Source organism: Poecile atricapillus, chromosome 1 (genome assembly GCF_030490865.1).
Source record: "Poecile atricapillus isolate bPoeAtr1 chromosome 1, bPoeAtr1.hap1, whole genome shotgun sequence".
NCBI classification, from domain to species: domain Eukaryota; kingdom Metazoa; phylum Chordata; class Aves; order Passeriformes; family Paridae; genus Poecile; species Poecile atricapillus.
In genome coordinates, this window is record NC_081249.1 from 48,808,109 (window position 1) to 48,832,846 (window position 24,738).

The 24,738-nt window shown below is 38.6% G+C and overlaps 1 protein-coding gene across 5 annotated transcripts in view; it reads right to left on the minus strand.

Annotated features, from left to right (window-relative positions):
• The window catches only part of SLAIN1 (SLAIN motif family member 1), a 51,033-nt gene that overhangs the window by 15,794 nt on the left and 10,501 nt on the right, over positions 1-24,738 (minus strand). For 2 of the 5 annotated variants that reach the window (XM_058848368.1, XM_058848350.1), the window contains exons 3-5: positions 5,438-5,587; positions 3,545-3,694; positions 1,155-1,493 (exon numbers count right to left, since the gene is read on the minus strand). In XM_058848368.1, coding sequence (XP_058704351.1) covers positions 1,155-1,493; positions 3,545-3,694; positions 5,438-5,587 — 639 coding nt within the window. The remainder of the gene's footprint in view (positions 1-1,154; positions 1,494-3,544; positions 3,695-5,437; positions 5,588-24,738) is intronic. The other 3 variants (XM_058848382.1, XM_058848373.1, XM_058848359.1) reach the window with 2 other exon arrangements.

The window sequence follows — 24,738 nt, forward strand, 5'->3', positions numbered from 1 at the left end:
CATGGCAGAAACACATCATTCTCTTATTCCTGAACAAAAATGCCTCAAAGCCTTCCTTTCTAAGTCCTAACATTTCTGCAAGCCCAGCAATGCTGTCGTACTCTTGCACCTCCCTGACAAGAGAAATAACATTAAAATTAATATGGCACAAATGCTGTACCAACAGACACCCACGCTGCTCTACCCTGTGTTAACATCACCTCTCCTTCTATATTGCCACTTGTCAATTATACTTCCCTGCCATGGCTTACCTCTATGTAAGTAGAATGTAACTTCCACTAAGTGGTTTGGGCACCAACCTGTCATGTCTTGTTTGTCAGAAAAGCAATATGCATACCTGAAGGACCATAAATAGCAACTATGTTGTTTTGAACAACAGATTTCCTTTCTTGCCCAAGGGTGAGCTGTAACCTGTAATGGTACAAACAAGACTCTGACTGGAAATGGACTATTTAGAATTAACGAATTAACCTGGGGGAAAGACTGAAGGTATAGGAAAGTAAAATGCAGCAGAAAGAAGAAAACTTATGATACAGAAAGAAAAGAAGTTAACAGCAACAATGGAGGGCAACTTAAATGAGTAAGCACTGAGAGACAAATCTTCCAGATTATGGAATATATCTCAAATGCAGTACAAAAAAAGCAGCAGTATCTCAGGACAGCTTGGGAGTGACATTAACTCCAGCTATATTAATGATCAGCCCTATCAGATCTGGAACAGAAGCAAGGTGCCATAAGCACTCATCACAGCACAGCTGCATTAACAGCAAACTCAGGAATAAGAAAGAAAATTAAAATCTGAAAACCCAGATCTGTATTTTACTGCATCCACAATGAACATGTGTACATCAAACTTGAAAGCCCCAGAGTTCTTCTAATTAACTATTAGCCTGCTAAATCTTTAAAGCCTGCTCTTCTTTACTTTTTGTTTCTTCACTTGTGGTCATCTTTGCAGCATTTTAAAACAGGCTAAAGCAACAACTTTCATGACCAGGTCATAGATTACATTTTGTAGAAAACTGCTTAATAATAACATCCCTTAATCATTTACACTGGCTTAAATTATTTGTCACAATTTATGTGCAATTCATCTTTAAAATGGCACCAGCACTTGGCAGAGAAAAGACCACTTCTCAGAAAAGCATGCAACCCACCTCCATTAATCCTATTTGGTTGCTGCTCTGGAGTTTGGGCTTGAGGAGAGTAGAAGGGCTGCTGATAAGTATTTGTAGGGAATTGCGGGGAAGTAGGGCTCCTCCTGCAGTCCCGGATACTGGAGAAAGTCTGTGAGTGAGGAATCCCTCTTTGGAAGGGGGAGCAGCGAGTCAGACGTGGCTGCGGAGGTGGAAGGTGGTCAAACTCTTCCTCATCCTCAAGACTATAGCGATCATATTCCTGGTCACTGCATGTCCCTTTTTTTCCCGCATGCAGAGAAACACTGGAAGTGTGCCTTGACACAGATGCTGAAGTTGAAGCATAATCTTGCCTAAGGCCTGTAAATTCCAAGAGGAGGATGATTCAGCTTCTGCTAAATGATTAACTCTTAATATGCACTTCAATCTTGAAAACTACACAGGTAAGTAGACAGAATTTTACAGCAAGAATTGAATTTAAAATGTAATCAGGCTGAAGGTCTGATGTAGGACTCATCTGATCTATCTTTCAGGCATCTGATCTACCTTTCAGGCATCTAAGCCTGAATTCTTTCCTTCAAAATATTTTTAAATAAAATATTAAAAAAGAATATAGGAATCTCCAGAAGATGTCTTAGATGCCTTTCTTAAGAGGAGCTACTCTCAGGAGGCACCTATTTCTCTGCCAATAAAGACTATACGAGTACTAAGTTTTTAACTTCTCAATACTCATAACTAGAGGAATTACACTCACATTAGGTTTCCAAGCTATTGCTACTGAACTTTCGTATTCATGCAACAAAAATGTTTACAATGACATTTGTTAAACTTACAACCCATCTAAATCTTCTGTCTCTCCAACCTCCCTGAAGCATTAGCTCCTGATAGCATCCAGTCTCATGGACAAGGCTTAGTGGTAACACAACTGTGTTTTACACAATCCTACCATCCTCTTTTCAGAATTTCAGGTTTTGAAAACTATAAGATAAGTATATTCTCACTATAAGAACTTCCCTGTAAGAGCCTCTTTGCTCCAGGTCAAGTGAGAGGGAAACGTTCACATCCCCGCTTTCTCCAGAGGCACAGCAACTGAAGAAAAAATACTGCACTTCCATGAGCCGAGTAAGTCTGACAGTAGCTGCAGATAACAACCACGCTAGACTTACAAGAAGCCCTAATTTTTAACAGATGTCTTTGCTTCACAATGGGAACTTCTTAATATGCTTCCTCTCCCCCTTCTCAAGTGGGAGTTTCTATTTGTGGCTGTGAAGAGAGTGTGCCTGCGTGCACGTATAGAACTGCCACTTTCCACGGGATTAAGTGGTCAACAACTGTCACGTGCTTAAACGTTCTCCACCAGCTGCTACTACAAGGATGAGATACAATCAACTGCACCTGACACAGATTTGAAGAAAAATCAGCATTTTTCTTTCCAGTCTGCCAATGCCCTGATTCCTTGAAGAGCTAAGTACCTGAAGTATTTTTTAAACCTCACTCTGAAGGAGATGAGCACAGCTGTCATTTAAGCAATGCAAGCCTTTGTATCTTTGACAGTCATAACTTTTTTTCTTTTTAAAATTAGAAAGCTTGTTAATTTTTCTGCTGAACATGATGCATGCCACCAGACACTCAGCAAGTTCTCCTGTTGACAGGTGATCGCTCTGCCTGCTCAGTCTGGTGGCTTCACCCAGATCACAGCTCTAATATCTTCTTCCCATTTTATTATTTTTGTTTTATATAATCACTTATTACTTGGCATTTTTCAGGCCCCATCTGTGAATTTCTCTTGCTTTTAATCTCATCACTCCTTCCTTGATATCTCACTTGACACTAACAGGATGCAGGAGAAATACTCCACTTACTGTCTCAGTGACCTCCTAGTCAAATGCCCTTTACTTCATTTTACAAAAGTTACTATTACACCAAACTATAATCTATGTCAAAGAAGACTCGAGGCTCAGATTTGTGCATAATTATTAGTTTTAAACCAAGATATTAAATTTAAAGGCTTCAATTCAGTATTTAAGGGGGATTTAATTTCGAAACTCATCTGAATATTTGAGAAAATTGGAGGCAAAGAAAGCTGAGAGAGCTGCTTATTTTCTCCTTTCTCATGAAATGCATGCATGAGAAAAATGCTTTAGCATCTTTCCTCTCCAGAAATAAAATTAACTAATATTCAGAAAAATATAAACATCAAATTTTTAAAGATCAAATATCAGTTCAGATTAACCTGGACCCAAAAATGTTCACACCATCTCCATGCAGGTGAAGAATATTTCCACCTGCCACTCAGGAGACAACACCATTTAAAAGAAGTATCTTCTTGACTTGGATCAGACTGGAACAGTTTTAACTGTTAGCAGAAATCTTCCTCACACTGTTATGAAAACCAAAAAAGTGCCACCTACTCTCCTCCTGTAGACGAGCCATGATCTGAACATCAGTGAGGTCCTGCAGCTTGTATCCCATGGAGATGGAATCATCTTCCAGCTCCGAAGTGCTCAGTTCACTGTCTATTGATGACTGTGGACTCAAAGGGGAACTCCTAGAAATGTACCCTATGTAAGAAAACATACACTTTAGGCTACAAATACGTCTGATGATATTCATGAGAAGCAGTAAGTGTAGGAATGGATCATGACTTCCCCAGCTTGTTCCCAAAACAGCATTGCAAAGCCCAGACAATGAATAATTTACCCAATACTGTTCTGACACAGCTCAGATTGGTGTAGTCTAACCAACATCTGCATTTGCATCTCTCTTATGGGACTGTGGTTCTCCCTACTCTGTTTTGAAAAACAAATGGATATGTGTCACTGACTTCTGCTCAGTACTCAAATGCTGCATCCAAGCCATTTATCTAAATTTTACTATTCTTTTTTAAAACTCTCTATCATATTGATCACAGCAACAATTAAGGCTGAACATTATAAAAAAAGAAAGTGTTGCTTCCTTCAGAGCTACCTTTTCAAAAGGCTCTGGATTCTACTTTTTCCCCGCATGCAATAGTAAAATATAAACTAATTTGCAATTAGTTGCATGAGCTAGTTGTTGTCCAACTTTAAAGAAAAATCTCATCAACCAAAATAGTAATTCATTTTCTAATATCCTCTGGACCACCAGAGACCAGGGAAAGAACTGCTGTGACTACGGCTCACCAGCTGTGCACTTCTATCACAGGTGTGTTTGCATCCTCTAGCACTGCTGAAAGCAGCCACATAAAATTCATCCTAAATTCAGCTATTTTCTAATAATATCTCCAAAAGAAAAGGACAGGCAGGGGATTGCTTTGGAAGGGTTGTATGGAGTAAATGTGTTTGCTTTTTTAAATGTGCAAGTTACAGCAGTCTCTGAGTTTCTGCAGAGGTAGTAACAGCTGTGCTCTTTTGGAGCAGCATAGGGAAGCTAGACATACCTGAGGCTATCTCAAATAGCCTGAGTTCATTTAGGAACTAGGCTTCATCCCATTGAATAGGAAAGACATTTCACTCACATGCTACAGCAGGTGCTCTGTCTGGAGCTGGCTCTCACCCACAGTGCCCATAACCCTTAAAACAGGCTTTCTGCAGTGATTTCATGCATTGTAAGAAACACTGCACACAGACTGGTATGACACTGATCATCCTCAGCCCATGCCTGCTCCTGCCAGCAATAAAATGTTAATGCCTCTCCCGCAAAAGATTATTTTCTCCACTGCCGCAGCAGTTTAAGAGAAGTCACACATACAAACTAAATCCTGGTATCTGCAGTGAAGAAGAAAAACACAAATCCTTGCAATTTACAGTCCACAGAAAGTTTTCAATTTCCCTAGAACTTGGGTGTTCCCTGAAGATCAGTGGAAACAAAATAAATCTTGAACATTAGCAACAATACCACCTTGAAAAAAGGCATGATTCTGCCAGCTTATTATAAATTCTCACTGCAATTTCATTACACAGCTGTACATATCATATCATATCATATCATATGTATCTCTGGACACAAGGAAGGGGCACCGTGGGGCAGAAATGAGGAACAAAGCTGAGGACTGTTTAAGCTGACACAGTCACAGCTGTACCACTGGGTACATCATTAGTGGTATTTACTAGCATCACTTTCCCATAATATGCTGCTTAGGACTTTTAGTTAACAGCCAAATTTTAGGCCATTAAAAAAACAAAAAAAAACAAAACAAAAATCTCCTTCTGAAATGAGTTCATATACAAGCATCCAGAAAGAGTATTGCTGTTAAATGCTAGCAGGATTAGATTCAATCAAGCACTTTTGTAAGCACCATAAATCAATAAAAAGATAAGCATTACCTGTCCGTTCAGGTGTTAGTATTGCTTTACTGGAAGTTTTAGAGAAGCTGGGACTATTACAGCCATTGGTATATGGGGTGAGCCTTGCAACAGGACTATAGGGAAAAGCCAAGGAGACAGGTGTAGAGAAGAGGTTCCGCCATCGGCTAGCTGTTAGGAATGTGAGGGAGGAGGGGGGAAAAAAACAAGATTTACAGTTATTAATAGAAAAGTACATTCAGAGAGAAAAATCATCTCAATCTGTTCATCGATTTTTTTTAACTTATTACAAGAGGAAAATTAAGGTGAAAATTCAGCAGCAAATCAGAGGATGAGTACAGTCTTCTGCACATAAAAGTGAGCTCTAAAAGATTTTCTAGCAAATACATCTGTTGCCTATATTTTACATATACACCTATTTGGTATATATTCATCACATACTTCACTGGGTGACCAACACACAAATAACAGAGGAATTAAACTGCTAACTGCTGCAGTTAGCAGAGAAATGAAAATGTAATTTGTAGTGCTCTTCAAGGAATTGTTCATGGCAATTAATCATCACACAATTGAATTAGCAGCTAAATTATCAGTTATGGGAGTTCAGAGACAGAGCAGTAAAAGATGCTTAACCATCAAGTGCTAAAACAAGTATAATCCCATATCGAGCTTTTAAGCTACCATATTTTCTCCTCTCTTTTTATACCATCAAATTCCTGATTGCATAAGCAATTTACTTTTTCACTGTTTCTGGAATAACAGAACAAGGCATCCCTTTTTCTACACATTGTTTACAAAAAGCTTGCAAGGCATCTGGTCTTTTAAGCAGTATCACAAAGCACTCAGAGTAGGCAAAAATAAAGCTAAAGGGTTATTTCACTTATTAATTTACATTTTCTTACTCACCTGGTAAAAGTATTAATACTTATTAATTATAATTAATACTTATTAATACAATTAATTAATTTTGCCTATTTTTACACACCTTGAACAAGTAACATAAACAAAATTCACATGCTCTTCCAAAAATAAACAAATATTAGTAATAAAATTGTTTTAAGAAAAAGGAAAATTTTAAAGGATAAATTTCAGAGAACTTATACAAGGAAAGATGAAAAGCATATGATGGGATTGATTTTTTTTTTAATAGAATCTATTTTCTACTCATAGATGTTATGTACAGGGAGCCAGGAACATACTTATACCTAGCTTTGGAATCAATGGCATAACCTCAATGCTTAGCAGGTGCTCTTTGCAGTGTCAGATGTCACAAAATGGTTTTCAAAACCAGAAGGGCCCAAAAGCCCTCAAAAGCCATTCTCCATCGCATGGCTATTTAATACCACAACCTGCTGTGTTACTTGGACTTCCTCATCTGGTCATTTTACACACTAACACCCATTCAAATAATACTCAATTTTTCTGTTTTCAAACCTCCCTACCACCAAAATTATTTAGCAGAACATATGAACTTTATTCCTTCTTCTTGCAAACATCAAGTAGCCATGGGAAGGATGTCTTGGTGGGCTGTCAGTCGCATCCTCACAACCTTTATTACTGAGTAATCAGTTTGTCACCAATCCAAACTCCCATTTCTCCTTCTATTTCTCTTCCTATTGTTTTTGCTTTGACCTACTTAAATGTTTGTAAAGAGTAAGAGCCTTTTCAACTGTTCCCACAAGTGCTATTAAGCTTGGTGCGAAGACAACTGCCTGGTTCCAGCACAGGCACAAAGCAGTCTGCTGGGGACAGGGATTACCTGCAGGGCACAGGCTCTGAGGAAGGTAGGTAAGTACACATTAGTAATATATAAAAATTTAAACTGTGTTCTTGGCTATCCCCTCATTGAAGAGTTATTGCAATTCTCTCCTTTTTGGTGATTCTAGTTCCTGCAAGCTCAAAGAAACCCAAACTTCTGAGATCTTTAAAGGCAGCATCAGCACCACTTTAAGGAAATTGCTTGATGCCAAGCCACAAAACACAGACTTCCCGGCTGGATTGTTTGTCCTCAACATTCACTAACGTGATCAGTTCTAAAATGAAGCATTCAAGTGTCCTAGGACAAAAAAAGAGAGCAAGCACAGATGAACATAACTCTACAAGCTTGCAATTAACATGAGTCCCTCAGGATGAGATTAATTCACAAGGTATTAATAACAGCAAATTGATCTGAGGCATTCACTGAAAGAATCCATACAGTAATAGTAGATGTCAGTATCACATCCACAGCTAATGTCTGTCATTCCCACCAGGAACCATCAATAAGAGCAAGGGATGACAGTTCCCTGAGATTTCATTTTCCTGCCTAGCACAAGCTACTGCTTTGTAGCAGCCTGATCATTTGCCAGGCCAATTAGTTGCCAGCATGTTCTCACCTCCAGATGTGGTCAGGCACACAGCATAAATAAACATCATTCATTACCCTCTACAATAACTGCTGTGAGCTGGCCCACTGAGCACAAGGCAACAGTTATCATGATTCTGAAAGCAAGAACCCGCACCAAGAATATAATTAGTATTTATGGCCAACCAGATTTCAAACTCCTCTTTCAAATAGCATGTGTTCTCAGGGAAAGGTAGATGGATGAGGCCAAGAAGCTCTATCTACACTAACCTCTATATATACTAAATCTCTAGGGATACCAATATCCCTAGAGGTATTGGTAAATATATCTATAAATATCAGGTTAAATATTCCAAATTCTACAGTCTTCTGCCACCATGCCTAAAATAAAACTTTTTAGTTAAAGCATCAGAAAATGACACATACTTTTTAGGCATATGAGTAAATCCATTGTTTAGGATCAAATATAGAAAATGGCTTTCATTAGACTTCAAATGGAAATATCAATGTACATATTGAGCACTGTACTGTACTAACAAAGACAGCAAAATTACACTTACTGAGGTCTTGTGCTAATGCCAAAACCATAAGATGGTACGTAGGAAGTGAGTGCTACAGACATGTAGGCAAATATGTAAATTCATGTAAAATTTGTAAAATCCCAAAACTGCAATGGATAGTCATTTTAGAACAGATATTTTGCTCTAAATTGAGTATGAGACTGTCCTGGTTAGCATGATAAGCACCAATCTACTATGCATGGATGAGACAATGTTGTTAAGACCTTTATTTTAAGTTTAAAATCCCAGCTCTGAATTTTACAGTATTTGTAGCTTCTTCTTAAAGCGCCAATGCCAGTTACCTGCAGATGAAGCAAGATGATCAGGTACCTTTTAAAAACAAAGAAAGTTTCTCATCTTTGCAGTTGAATAGAAACATAACTAATCCTGCTCTGGGTAACTTATACTGAAGATGCACTGAAGGAAGAGATTCAACCATGAAAAGGAAAGCAGGGGCATCTAAAACAACAAATCAAGAGAAAAGAAGCCAAAAAATCCAACTCTTTTACTGACATCAAAGAGGTAAATGCTTTCCATTTGACTTTTTTAAGCATTAAAGTGGTGGGACAAATATTTTAATAAAATAAGCATAAATTGTCCCAGATTCTAAGTAACTAGACTGCTGATAATGCACTGTGTTACACAGTACCTACTCTAATACATTAGAAAAAGAACTTTCAAATTGACTATGTTAGTTTGAAAATCTTTCCACTAAAAAATAAAATCAATAACAAGTGAAACTGTTCATACCTTTAAAATATTTATTAACAGAACTGAAGGTTTAAAATTAATTAACCTTATTTTTATAACATCCCTGGAGATACCAAAATGCTAAAATAGATGAAAATAGTAACTCATATAAGAAAATATGAGTAGCTAATTAAAAAATAAAAATATTCACCATACTGACTCCTGTGAATAATCAGTATTAATAAGAACTGTTGCAAAATTTCACATGAAAGCTTGAACAAGTAAACATCCAAAGAACTGCAGCACTCAAAAGAAACCATACACCCTGCAAAACCACATGATTCTGTACCATCTTTAAAGCAATTCCCTTCCTAAAACTAATTCTTCATTTAAGCTACATAAGGTAAAAAAAAAAAAAAAAAAATCCTGAACATATACAGAAGCATGTTTTTGAAAGGGATGACAAAATTTGCTATTTAAATTAATAGGAATGTTCATCATCTGGAATACAAGGTATTAACAGGTAGAGATCCTCATTATGTTGTTTTAGTTATGAGAGGTTACATAGGTGTTAACAGGGACAGCTCAAGCACAGGTCCTCTACTTGAGGAATACTTGAGGAATCAGATACACCTAAAACATCATATGTGATATATCTAGGACATGTGGATGACCAAGCACTGGAACAGGTTGCCCAGAGAAGCTGTGGAGTCTCCCTCACTGGAGTTATTTGAAAGCCATATGGACACAACCCTTTGCAATGTGTTACAGGATGAGCCTGCCTGAGCATGGACATTGGACCAGATGACTCACTGTGGTCCTTTCCAGTTTGACCCATTCTGTGATTCTGTGGTCGTATTAGCCAAGGCTGTAAGGGTTTCCAAGAAACCAAACAAAGTACATGCACATTTTAAACACCTTCCTATTTTCATAACTCCATTATGAAACTCAGTTTGTCAGAACAAGAACTTACTTTCACTATATGCAACGCAAACAAACAATATTTTTTTGTTATCAAGACAGAAAACAATAAAACCATATTTATCAGTGTTGTACTACTGACTGAACATGCTAAATTATATGAGGCATTATCAGGCTTATTTATCCACTCAATTAGCTTAAATTTTGTATAGGCCTCCAGGCAAAGTCAAAAATACTTTTTAAGCTTAAGCTTAAAACAAATTATATTGCATACATGTAGGCATTTAAACATGGGTTCTAATTACATAGCCTGAACAAAATCTTCTTTCAAGCCAGCATTGGAGGAACATTCACAATACTGCCATTCCACAGTACAGCAAATAATTTCCTGACAACGCAATTTTGTTAGAGTAGAAAACCCAAACCACTTCCCTGGTGTATTCTGCCTATGTGTGGTTGCACAGCAGTCACACTTAAAAGAAAAATATCTCTCATGGGAGTAAAATACAGAGACCTACATGGAAACCAGAAGCATTTAGCTGATCACAGGACAAAATCGGGAGTACTAAAAGGGAATTCAAAACCCTCTCTTTACCTCTCTTTCATAGGCATAAGAATGCCTATGCCAGCTAAGAGGTGTCACCTCAGTGAGGCATAACTAATATCTCCCTCCCAAAGACAGGTATTTAACTTTCACTTTTGGTCCCTGTAAAAAAGCAATTCAGAGTCTGAAAACTATTCTTGTAGTCAGATATACATCTGGGAATGGCTTTGTGTCTAACATGCCTGAAAAGACTGACAGAGGAAAATATGAAGATATTCCCCGCTACTCCCTGATTAGTGCTGGTATTGGGACACTGGCTCAAGGAGCAGGAAACGTGGGCTCCCACTACTCAGCAGCCTGGAGAGATTTACACGAGTCTCTCGAAAACCCAGAGTTCCTGTAAGAACCTGAAGACTGGTGCTAGATACTTACCAGGAACCACCACTGTTGCTCCTATCCAGTAAGAGAACCTCAGGGAGCCAAGCTTCCAAAGAAGCAGAATCTGTATTTCAAGTACCTCAGTAGCTCCTGTACACATGGACCAAACTACAATCCTTTGGACTGTTTCACAGGGTGAGGCATTCAACTTCTGTTCTCAGAAGGACTGTAACAGCTTCCACAATTTATCAAAACACAGTGCTTCTTCAAAGCTTTCCTCTGCAATTTTATGTAATAAAATTCACTTTTTCAAAAAAAATTATGGGTTTATCATTTACAGGATTGTAAAATCTGGGCTTAAGACAGTAATGTTTTCAGTTCTAATAACTGAGTAATGAGTATCGAGTTGTACCTGTAAATCTGGAAGTTAGTTTGGAGGCAGGTCCATTTTTCCATCTTGTTGAATGTTATACAGCAAACTTCTTGACTTTTCAAGCAGCACACTTCTAGTTCCAGTCTCCCACAGCCATCAGCTTTGGTCATCCCATCAGCTTATTCCAGTCTGATTTCCTAACCACAGCTGTAGCTCAGTCAGCCATCCTACCAGTGGCAGAAACCTTGCCATCAGGCACAGTCACACCTCATATGCTTAATGCACATTTGCAGTCACACTGAAACTGTCATTGCCCAAAACTATTTCCCTGCCCTGACACACAGAGCTCACAAAATGCTTGAGGCTTGTTTGTCATTTCTGTCCGTCGATTTGTCCATCACAAGAAGGAGAGCACCCCCTCATCCCCAACTGCAATGAGAACATAAATTCCCAAAGTACAGACTGTACAAAGGGCCTTCTTTCAAGAGTCAGAAAAATTGAGGGGTGGGGGAAAGGTGTTCTAAGATTTGGCTTTATTTTTTCATTATTGTACTCTGATTTGATTAAATAATACATGTGTTACACGTACATTAACATTAATAAATAATGTTTGTAATAAAACAAATTTTTCCCCAAGTCAAATCTGGTTTGCCCGTGACACTAACTGGTGACTGATCTCTCCCTGCCCTCATCTTGACCCACAATCTTCCTCTTATTAAATTCTCTCTCCCCTGTGCAGTTGAGGATGAGAATGATAGCACAGTTTTGGTGGGCACGTGGTGTCTAGCCAGGGGCAATGCACCACATGGACAAACAGCTAAAAATTAGGAAGAAAATTAATGGACTGTCCACTTGTCTCTAAGCCTAGGAAAACTGAAAAGCAACTTTAGGAGTACATGAAAACTTCAGTTTTAAAAATGTGAGAAAACAGGGACTACCTGAAAAGTTTGTTTCCCAGTTCATTCATATGAAGCACATCCTTTTTTGAAAAATTATATTAAAAAGATCTAGTATTAGCATAAAATGAGAAAGCAGTTCAGTTGGTACGTATCAGTATAAAACTGCTTGATATACAAGAGCTACAGCATGTACTTCAAGAGCTGTCCTAGAAAAACAGCACAGACCTCTTTTAAAGGTGGAATCGGAAAGCCTGTCTAAACTGCAGGAGTTTCTGTAACTTTCAGCTATCACAGCAAGAAATGCAATCAGCAGTGGTGTCTGGCATACTGCTACTGGTGACAAAAACAAAAACCTAAGATTCAGGACTAATACTTTGCAGGACATAGTCCAGTTGTGCCAATTATTACCTATCACTGTGAGCAGGTAAGTTTCAAAGGTAAATGTACAACTACTCTAGTTCAATGTATTCCAGAGAAAGGCTGACCTGAAAATTGGTTTTGTACATTGAATGTGAAAATACAACCATAGCACTGTCCACCTGCAGCATGCTGAAGAACAAGGAAACTCCAACTACCTATCTCTGACCCAATTTTGTCACAAAAATGATTTTATGACATCAAAGAATTCAAAAGACTAGAAAGCAAATGGAATTGCAAAGTATAAGCTACTTCCTACAAATCCCAAAAGAGGATACTACATTTTAGCTATGTGCTTTGGAGGGTAGGGTTGTGGGTTTTTTCTTGTTTTGTTGGACTTTTTAAACTTGGCTCTGTTTTTTTAAGGCAAACCTTTTAGTGTACAGCTGTGTAAACAGACAAGCACAGGGGCTCTGTGAAAAATGCAACCGTCTCAGCTTTAATTTTCATCTTGGGTGCACAACTCTACCTGTATTCACACACCCAAAATCAAATTCTGTGATTAGACCTAACAACCAAACTTGGCTTCCCACCTTCCCTCTTGTGAGAACCTGGCCAAATGCTATGCTGACATACTAAGCCTTAGGCATGACCTAGGGCCCAAATCTCTGCTTCCTCCCCAGCTCCCAGTTTTTATATGAAAAAAGTCAGTCTGATGTATTTTCATTCTATTTGGTGGACTGACCAGAACCCATGAGCATACATGAGTAGCTCACATTTCAGCTAGTTTTAAGTAAGACAGACCTTTCTGAGCAGAAGACTCATTCTCATGTACCACTACATAGGGTAACCCAAAACCATAAATAGCCCCAGAGTCTTCTACCAAACTATCAGCATCTCATTCATTAAGAAGAGTGTTTACCCCACTTAATTTTAGAAGCCTTCAAATAAGGCATTAAGAGCCTTCAAAAAAAAAAAAAAAAGATTTTGGTAAGGATTCTTACCAAAGGACTGCGTGAATGCAATTAACATGGGAAGACGACACAAACTCACAAAAGAGGAATCCACCAAATGTTAATAAATATCACATCTAATTCAGAGTTCACATCTGGTTCTGTCAGTCACTGAACTAGCTATAGAGCTGGGATGGTGTCAGGGCAGGCATATATGCTATTTCCCCATATTCTCTCTCTCTTCCAGTATCTATTTATAGTGCTTTAGGACACTAGATCCTATGTCCCAGACACAACGAAGATGCTCTTAATGTACAGACATTGATGGCTGACCCAGTCACCTCAGGACACTATTTATGCCCAAGAGGAAGGACAGGGCATGATTCATCTCACCTCTGCTTGCAAGGGACATGAGCTGTGCCTCTTTGTCTGCTCTGTCTACAATGGCAGCCCAGTGTGACTAGCTCCAAGATAGATCTCTGCATACATTCAAATGAAACTCACTCTGACTGCATTCATTACAAAGAACAATAAACAGAGCTTAAAAACAGAGTTCAAAGACTGCATTCAGTTTTCAGTTTTTCTATGCAACTGAAAAAGACAACTCTCGCAGTACTAGAGCCCTGCAATGCTTGGATATAACCTACTGAAACCAGCTTGTATTCAAGTGAAGTCACCAAACAACTTCCTCAGAAGCAGTTCCAGTTAGAAGAGGACCTCTGTTAATTAATTTTTTTTTTTTAACAAGGAAGTGTTTCTCAATGCCCTTTACCAGGAAGACGAAGCTCACTTGTATCATCACGTTTCAGGGAGAGATGGAGAAGTGGAGAACAGCAGCAGAAAGATGGGACTGCTGAAGGAACACTGCCTCCAAAAGAAACACGTCAGAGAACAGCCCCCAGAATATGTGAAAGGGCAGGCGAGATGAACTTAGTGTCTGACACCTGTCGTTCTAATTAGGAATGGCGGGAAGAATGACACGGACTCTCCAGGGAGTCAGAACAGGAGAAATCTCTAGTTTATTACTCTAGCTTTGTCTCTTTATAGACTGATACGTGGAAAGTACAGAAAGGAAACTCTTATTGGTTAGTAAAGTGCTACATTACCATCATTGGTCAGTGGGGTTCACCACCCCCTGACTTTCTCTTGCAAGGAAAACAAGAGGACAGACAAACAGCACCTGGCAGTTGTTTTCTGTCTCTGAGGATTGTTTTGAAATCCTCCTATGAATTTCCCAGGCTAGCTTTCAGGCAGGACTGAGAGGCCATGGGGCCTGCAGCTTGCTCCAAAGCTAGCATCCATAGACACCAGTTGTTTACTCACCCACACAGCACAGATTAAAGCAAAAGCAAAGCATTTTCACTGTATTTTAACCATTAGCAATAAAATGCTAATCACCTCATGTTGTCACTCAGTGGGTAAAGATCTATTACCATGATGTGCAGACAATGCACCTAAGGCCACTGAAACATCTTCCTCCAACTCTTGCTGGGCCAGCTGGATGGCTCCAGCTATAATTTCCCAGGTCTCTGGTAAGGTTCACCCACCAGGCACTGACTGAAATGGGCAGGAAAGTTATCATCCAATAATCTCAGCTAGTAGATCTGAATGGGCAGCAACTCCTGTAGGCACAAATGAAGAGCTCTGAAGAAGCTCTCAAGAGGCCAGTACATCACCCAGGGGAAGGCAGGACTGCAGCAAGAAACTGAAGTCTCTTCCACAATCAGCATACCTTCACAAGCAGCCAGCTGCACCCAGTCTGGTAGGGATAACTAATCTGTTGAAACAACCTTGCCAGAAGCTCCACACCACACTAATTTAGGAGCTGTGGCTCTACTCCTCTAATGTGGAAAGGGTGTCTTCATAAAGATATTGCTATTGCAGTCTATGGCACTAAGATTTAAGCAGAGCTGTATCAGAAGTCATAGCACTACAACATTGTTGGAGCATTGTGATCATTGTAAACCACATTTTACTCACTGCCTGTTAATCCAAACAGGATAATTTTTGCTGGCACAATTTGTTAAAGTGTTTGTATTTTCCTTAAGAAACCACCAGTCTATCACTGATTACCCACATACACATGCTACCATAACATCATCATAAGCAAAATCCAAACTCTAATACTCATTGCATAAACACTGTGAAACTCATCCCAACCTCGTTTTCCCTCTTGAATTTGTTACCTGCTCTGTTTGTATTTCAGTGGCAGCGTGACACAGCAAAATCTTGCAAGAGTACTCTGGGAAGAGTATTTTGCACTCAGAAAAAAAACTGTTCTGTTTGCCACAAAACTCTACAAAAAATAAAACCAGGTATATTTTGAACAGAGTAAGGTCTTTTTGTCTTTTTCTTTAAATGCTGGCTAGGTCTATAGCATCTCCCAGGTCCAAGAGACAGCGTGTCTGGGTCTCAGGACATCTCTCCACTGCCTCCTTGCCTGCAGAGTACTAGCAACCTTTGTCTGCCATATAGCTTATACCTTTTAAATCCAGTGGAGATTTGCTCTGCAGACCAGTCTGACATAATCTTTCTAGGCCTAAAACAGTCCAATGAATGTCTACAGATATGCAGCAGCAAGGAATATGTGGCTGTGGGCATCACCTCCACAGCTGCCATAATTTAAAACTTGCAGCATCTTTAGCATAGATGTTTGCCCAGGATGCAGCTCACACAGTAAAATACTGGTGACCAGTAGTTTGATAGCCACTGTGCCAGATTTATTACCACCACAGTTCTGTGGCTCGTGGCCATTACCAAAATTATGGTAGATCCATTAGATCTAGGTAGATCTGTTTTCTCTGGCTCAAGACAGCCATACTGTCATCATCTCGCAGAGTGGTAACAACTCACCGGATCAATGATATATCCTGATGGAGGAGGAAAGAGACAATTTTGGCAACCTCACCAGAAATTATGTTATTTGTAGTGTTTGCCACTGATTTTTAGGTCTGGTGTAAAGAGACAAAGACAGTTGAAAGTGTAAAGTCAAGGCCTGATCAAGATACTTAAAAAAAACCAACCCTAAACCAAAAAACAAAACAATAGCAAAATTCCTTCAACTTTGAGATGGAAAATAGTTACTGGAGCTGCTATTTTGCAAGACTGCAAATCACTTAACAGAAAGGAAAAGTAGAGCTGTAGCTCTACAACCCTCCCTGGGCACATCTCTTTGGACAGGCTGAGCCCTCTAACTCATAGCTCTTGATAGCCAAGATTCTGGATCACTGCAAAGAGAAACCTAGTATCATATATAAAATTAATAATGTATGTTGGAGTGGGAGTTGCTTCTAATATAGGCCCATGATCATAAATCTGTGTACTTAACTAAACCCCTCACCATCCCAAAACTTATCTAGTGGTGAAGCTGACTGAGAGAAATCTGACCTGCTGCTTCTTTGGACATGTTTATGTATTATTCAGAAACAGGCTTTCAAGCTCCCAATGCATCTGGTACATACATTGCTTATGCGACTTTTGTTAGAGGTCCTCCTCTTCCCTAGCCAGACAGCTCTGTCCCTTGGAGTTATCCTTATATGAAGAGTTTGCCTCACCATCCAAGAGGTAGGAGAAGCAGCTTCATGAGGGTTTCATCAACCCTGGTACATGGCCTGGTGGCTGCAGTGACAATTTTCTTCAGTTGCAGTAAAAGCTGGTAATTTCATTTTTGGACAGTTCTCTGTCAGATTACTCACTGAACTACTACTTATGACAATGCTGCTCTTCTTGGGCATCTGCCTTGCAGCTAAAAGATACTTGCTTCCCTAACCAGTCCACTCTACACACCCACTCCATTATTTGGACTCCTTAATATGAAAACCAAGTAAGCCTGTTGGTGAAGGATATTTTGCAAATAAAGTGGAATAAGATCTGTAAACAACTCTTACACCACTGAGCAAATTCTTTACAAAACACTTTACAAGCATTGCTGTGAACTAGACAGGCTGTATCAAAACAAGGAAAAATTCCCAGAACAAATGTATATACGTACCAGGGACTTTGGCCAAAGCAGGTCATGGATTTACATCTTTTCACATTGTTGATGAATAAAACTATACTGCATTCACATCTTCAGCACAAACCTGACCTTCCCAACACTTGCACAAATGTCAAGAATATCACATGTAGCTCTGGTATGTGCGTCAGAAGAAGCCCATGGTGTCTAGGCAAGTTTTGCTAAACTTGAAGCAAAATCTCTAAATATAGGGCATCAAACCTCAGAGTTTGAAATAATTTGTACTTATCATTACCAGCCAAATCTAGAGCATAAAATTACTTTTTTTCAGTAATGTGGTAAACAATGCACATGGAATCTCAGCTTATCCCATTTTTAGCCTCAAATATAAAGCAGAAGACTCCTCTCAAAGTTATTCGACATTCATCCCCCAAAACATAGAATTTGTAGGTGAAATACCTGAAGGAACATAGAGATAATGCACAAACCCCAGCTAAATTGAAGACTTCCAGTGACTTCAGTAGGCTTTGAATCAACATGGTCTTTTTCTTCCTACATTTCTACTAGTTTAAGTCTTCTAATACTTCTATCTAGAGCATTTTAAACATAATTACAAAAGATTTTTTAAATGGTATTTATTTAGTTACCTTCCTTTGTAACACAAAACCGGAGACACTTGCTTGTCTCAGGTTAGTCCTAAAGTTGTAGAACGCCTGCCTTCAACAGATTTAATTCCAGTATACCACTGGGTAAGTAAAAGCTGGAAATTAATTTTGCTTGAAGATTAAAAATTCCTTTGAGAGTTGCTGAATGCAAGCTTACCTGAATTTCAGTCACAGAGGAGAGGCAGAATATTTGGTAAAATGCAGCACATCCTCCATCTTTAAGAAATTGTGATCTGCATTCAGCTCAACTAGTGTACAATATTCAAATGTGACCTCCAGTCCTACCTAACCAATGATGCTACTGTCACTGGAGGAAGACAGATCTCATGCTCCAAAGATGTTTTTTCAACTAGTCACCGATTTCAAACCTGAAGTTTAAGATGGCTTAAATACAACAATACGAACCATATCTTGAAAGCACTTATAGCATGTTGAACAATGTTTAACACACAGAGAGACAGATGTGGTAACTAGAAACGTGAAAGTCAAAATATTAGAGGTATCATGACATTCACTCACGTTGGATCCCAGTGACTGCCATACCAATGTATATTATCCATGCAGCATTGCTGTGTGGATATATTTGAGCTAGGCTGTTTGGCATGCTCTGCAGGGTGCAGACAGGCTGTTTGCATTGACAAGATCAACTCTTAGGGTCTTATGTTAGGTACTCATGTTTTGGTAACAAGAAGGTATGAGGTCTTCTGTATGTCTGGATATGCTCTGTATCCTTCAAGGCTACAAATAACATGAGAAGCTTTTATCTCATCAGCAAGCTACTTTTTACGTAGCAAAAAAATTACAAGTCTTAAGGTATTTTCTTAACTTCAGCCTGAGAAGGAGGCCTGTTTTCAAAACCAGTTACCTTATCAGGCTTTTTTTGGTGCAGAAATAGATCTCCCCCCTCTCTTAAAACTGTATGTTAGACACCCCCACTTCAATCAGCCAACAGCAAATTTAAAACCTCACTGATAGCAATTCATCCACTCTTTCAGAAAAATGTTCTCAGTCCTTAGGAAGTAACAGCTGCTTTGTAATTTCAATTATTTGTATTGGTAAGTGCTGAGTCACTGCAATCACAGCAATCCCAGAGAACTCTATTGGACAGACTCGCCTTCTGCAGCTTTGGTCTTGGAACTTGAGTAAGTGATAGGAGAAGACAAGAGTAACAGTACCACTGCAGAAAAACAAGATCAAATCACAAGTATGTAATAATCAGGACAAACATTCAATCGCAGTATAGAAAATTTTATTTTAAAAAAACATTGAATATATTTCAAGAAGAGCTCAGCTGCTATTGACAAAAGGAACGAAGATGAATGGTGTCTGCCATTTCACTCTAAGTCCACACTTAGGGGGTTCCTCTGGGATGAGGAGCAAGGCTTCTCTGTGTGATTTAAAGAACAGGTATTAGTTAACTCCCCTTGTAGATCAGAGCTCAGCTACTACACAAGGTACTCTCAATGCTGAAAACTTACTTATTCATTTAGTCTATACATTGCAGTAGTATAAAAAAAAAAGCTACCATGAACTGCTCAGTGGACTTTTCAGAGATGGTAACTCTAGGTAATAAAAGAGAGCTTCATCTCCACATGCCACATAGGATGTACAACACCTCTCTTATGTGAACCTGTGCTATACTTCTAATCAGACATGTTAGCAAGAATTTGAATCAAAGGTGTATTTTTGCTCTGAACAAGTTGCTGGAGGAAGAATAAAGTTAAAAATATATATTCCCTGAATTTAAATTTTCTGGTAGCTTACATAATTCTTTTTTTCTTTGTTGCATTATTATTGGCAAAACAGAAGCATAAAGGGCGAGGGATCCATTCTGTTAAAAACAGACTCACGGAAGGACAATTTCCCATTCTTCTCCTAACAGTATAGGATCTTTATTATATACTAGGTAGAATTCAAATATGTCCATCTGCTGGGATATAACACTCTTGATCATTCATGATAGATGAAAATACAGAAAAGATTAAATTAGTCTAATTAGTCCAAGACTGACCCTAAATTGCACTTCTCCTATCATTACTGTTTAGTCCCGAAATTCCTCTGCATCCCAGAAACATCCATACAAACACTATAGCTCCCCCTAAAACCATATCTACTTGCCATCTGCATTCACAGGTTAAATTTCTGGCAGGAGGCTTTTTACCAGAGAGGTCTATTTACAGCTTCTGCCTCTAATATCATTCCAAGATGCCACAGTCCCTCTTCTTTGTTCAAATATACCTGCTGCCTATATTGAGGCAGACTGAAAAAGCTGAATCTTAGACTCAAATCGAGGTCAAAAGCAGCACTTACCCTCCAGGAAGCCTGTAGCTTTTGGATAAATATAGCAAGTGTCACAGTTATGTGATTATCATGAGAAACTGTTAACACTATTACCAAAAGCAGAGAAAAGATACGAAACACTTAAAAAATAAAAGCTCCCATGAAACAGATTTTTCATACTTTTAAAATATCATACAGGAAAAAATTCATGAGAGTTTATGATTAAGGAAAGTTCTAACAGAAGTTTAACTGACTGTCAAATATAATAACATATTCAGAATATGTATCCTCACACAGAATGAAGGTTCAACACCAACCTTGAGTAAAATTAAGAAGCACTAACCAAAAAACTGCTACTACAAAAATGGGCAAAGAGACATATAGATGTTTGAAATAGATACCATTATCATTACTGTCACGGGGGTTATGGCTTTTGCAACAATTTTTAAGCTAAGCAGACCAGACTCTTCGGATTCCCTTGAGAAAGGCCAATACCTCCTGGCAGTAACTCAGAACACATTCCTGCATTTATGTTTCCCTGGGATGATTTCAGGTATCTCAAGGGAGACGCTTTAAGTAAACTTTGCCTTGCGAGTACCTTCCAGACGTACACTGCACCAAGAACTGTGCAAGTATTTAACAAAGAGGCATTCTTTGCTCCTCACTAGCAGGCAACACAGGTATAAGCTGGCAGAGGAGGAGAGAGGAGTATAGTATCAGTCAAGAGCACAGTACAACAGGGAAAGCATGAGAATGGTACACAGAACTGAAAAGCACAAATTGCAGAAGCACCATCAGTACAATTAGAACACTGCTGCAGCATCCTTCTGCCCCTGTCTTACTGTTCAGGGTAATAGGTACTCTGCATCATCTTTTAAGTGTATCCATCACCATAACCTCTCATGTCCACAATAAGCAGAAATACAAGCTTGGACAATATAGTTTGAGCACTTTCTCCAAGCTTCTCTATAAAGAAACATTTTATTTCCTCCAAATAATTATTTGAGATTTATCAGCATGAACATAAACCAAAAACAAAATATTTTTGGACTATGTCCAACACAACATATAGTCCAACACAAGAATATATGTGCCTACTTACACAAAATTGAGATTCTTTTTATTTTAAATTTATAAATAAAGATCCATTTGTGACTATAGTGAAGTATCACACCCAGTGTTTCAAAAGACATTAAGAAACAACCATGATGCAGTCTGAACACTGGCTATACAACTGCAATACATGAAGCACAAATGACAAAAAAGAAAACTGATGACACCATGGAAGAACAGGCTGAAGCCAAGATTCTGCCACTCCACCCTGCCCTGTTTCACACTGGCCTGCAAATCACTCTGTATTCTGCCTTTCCTATGGGTTAGGAAGGAAGAATAAAGAACATTAAGGTTTGCTGACATTTCACAGAGCTGCTTGAAGGACATGGTGAACTTTTAGGAGGAAAGGACATTAGGGACATTAGGATGCTAGGATCTGTGCCTGAAGGCAACAACGCAACAGATGACTCCGTTGCTATCACCCACGTAACAGCAGGCCACAAAACTCTGCCCTGCACTCACAATGGACTTCAAACATGTTATGAAGAAAAAATTGCCTGAAGACAAAAGTCACAAATACATCAAGTGCCAACTAACTGTAAAAGAAAAGAAAACAATAATTAAAAAAATACATGGTACCAGTCAGATGCAAATTCTAAAGACCTACTATTCAATCTTACTCTTTTATTAAGTCTACACTGGGGTAGAACCTTGCACCAAACAAAACTGGAGCTACGTTTTATGAGCCACTCCTAAAGCACAAAAATTAGAGCCCCTAGCCCTAAGAGCTTGCTTTAACTTCTAACATAAATCTTTACATAATTTTCAACTGATTTTAAATGAAGTAGCAGAAAAGCTAACACTAGAAGTCAACTTGCAGTTGCATACTTCCACCACATGAGTGATGGCACTTTTTTCTTGTGTGCTGATAATTTTTCAATAGAATGACCAATATAAAGCACCAATATAAAGTGCATATTATATTTTCTTATATGTAAAAAGCAATTCTAAATAGAAAAGATGAAACAATGCATACATACACACACACAGACGGGCCTACTTGTAGACAGCCTCATTTTAACACCTACAGTCTGGAGCAGAACCAATCCTTTAGCATAAAACAGCAAGGGTGTGATTCAGTCATCTGAAAACAGGACGCAATGACATTTTAGATGCTCCAGCTGGTCCAGTTCAGCAAGGCTACTGTGCAGATCCTGTATCATACCCATCTGCCCACCTAGATACCTCAAGGATGCAAAAGAATGTCAGATTATGCTTGGCACCTTCACTAAGATAAATGGATCACAGTCAAGGCAACTGAACCTTTAACTATATATTAACTAGACACAAACCTAAAATTAGGTGGAACAAACCTGGACCACTACATGTTCTATGAATTCATGTAAATAAATACCTGAGATCCAACAACAAGGTGCTTACAGTAAGACACAAGAAGAACAGCTCCATGTCTGGAGCTAGAAATCGAGACACAAGATGTATTTCCAAGGAAGATTCAATCATCACACAGATGTTCCTCTGCGATACAGATGCAAACAAAGCAATATCCCATGTATCTAACTTAAGACTAGCAGACACATAATATAATTTACACCCTTTCGCCAGTTACTGGAATGTAGAACAAAACTTTTGTGCCTTTCATAGAAAGATACAGATAGCTACTAGTATGTGAAAACACAAAAAAATCCACAAGCATTCTCTGTCTTTGTTTTGGAGAATGAGCTTAGCTTCTAAACAAATGATTACAAACAAGGTCACAAGTGCCATGATTGAAGAAATAGAAGACCATGAGAGACCATTTCTGAATGAAAGGCACCAAGGCTATTCTTGCAAAATGCAGAAGATATTCAAAACCTGCTAAAAATATGAAGTGATAATGCATCCAAATCCTTCTGATGCTATGTACTCCAAGGTTTTTTTCTAATTAGTGGAGAGAAATTACTACCTCCAGACTCAGTCTGCACAACTGCTTAAGAACAGCTGGGTAAACTGTCCTTTGGCTTCTTGAGAATCAGTGGACAGACAGTTTCTCACAGGTATGTAGCTTAAATGACTTAAGGTTCAGTGAAATTAAGGGTCACATTTAGTATTAAAAAGAGGTCTTACAAATCCATAACTCAGAAACAATCTGTTCTCAATCAACTACAGACAAACTAAGAAAAAACAACTGATCTCAACTATGCAGCAGAGGACATAACTCATCAACATTTACAGAGGAATTTACCTGACTGCATGAGGATATCTTCAAAGTTATCCACCTCTAACTCTCTTAACCATTTTAGAACTGTGCTCTTCAAGGTACAAGTCTCCTCACCCTGAATTAATACAGGGCAAGCAGCAAAAATCAACACTGCTGCTTGGTACTACCCAATGGAATAAGACAAGTGAATAAAAAGAAGTTGACTTTCTGAAAGTAGAACTTGTTTGCTCCAAGTTGGACAGCAAGTGCAATGCTCTCTGCATTAGAGGGGCACACAGGGCTGGCTAATTTGAGCAAACAGACTACCACTTTCAAGCAAAAAGCTCTCTCAAAATCACGTTTTCATTGATTCTTCTGGTGTTATGAAGTGGGGTCAGTCTGAGCTCAGCCAGCTGTGAAGACTAGGTAACAGGTACTCTACATTGTAGAAGTGATAATGGTGGTCCGAATTTACCAGTGAACATCATCCACTATCTCTTTAGTCTAGGTAACACAACAGAATAGATTTAGAAACACATAAAATAGAAAAAGCAATGAAATGCTATGCTCAACGTTATTTTAAAAATTGTTACCCCATATTAGCTTTCCATGACCTCACATAGCCACATACTCCCATCATAGTACAAAATATTCAAGAACTTGTTGCAGTATACTTTGTGACTTAATTCCTTTAACATTATCAAAAATGTAATCTGTAAATGCTGCAAATCTTTATTCAAAGCAGCAACTACCTAGAGTGCACTTGTTTTTTGCTGACAAAAATATTTTTTTGTCCCACAGGCATACTTTTACTACTTTTTCCCCTCAGATCTTTTAAGTGTGAAGCCTTCAGTGAAGCATTCCATTGTTGTGATAAATCCACATGTAAAAGATGACTTTTGGTATAGCTTAGTGACATCACTAAGGGTAAATATTGCCCACGAAAACATTTTCTGTAATTAAAAATTTTACAAGAATATCCCATTCTGTAAGTAAAATTAAGATAATGATATTTTAGAAGAACTTCATGAAGGGAAAAAAATAGAACACTCAGGAATTTTGTTTTTATAAACTCCTATGTCTCTATCATTTTTACTAGCTTCACCTTCAACATAAAACAAATCAAGCAAATCCGTGAATGCCTCTGTCCCTC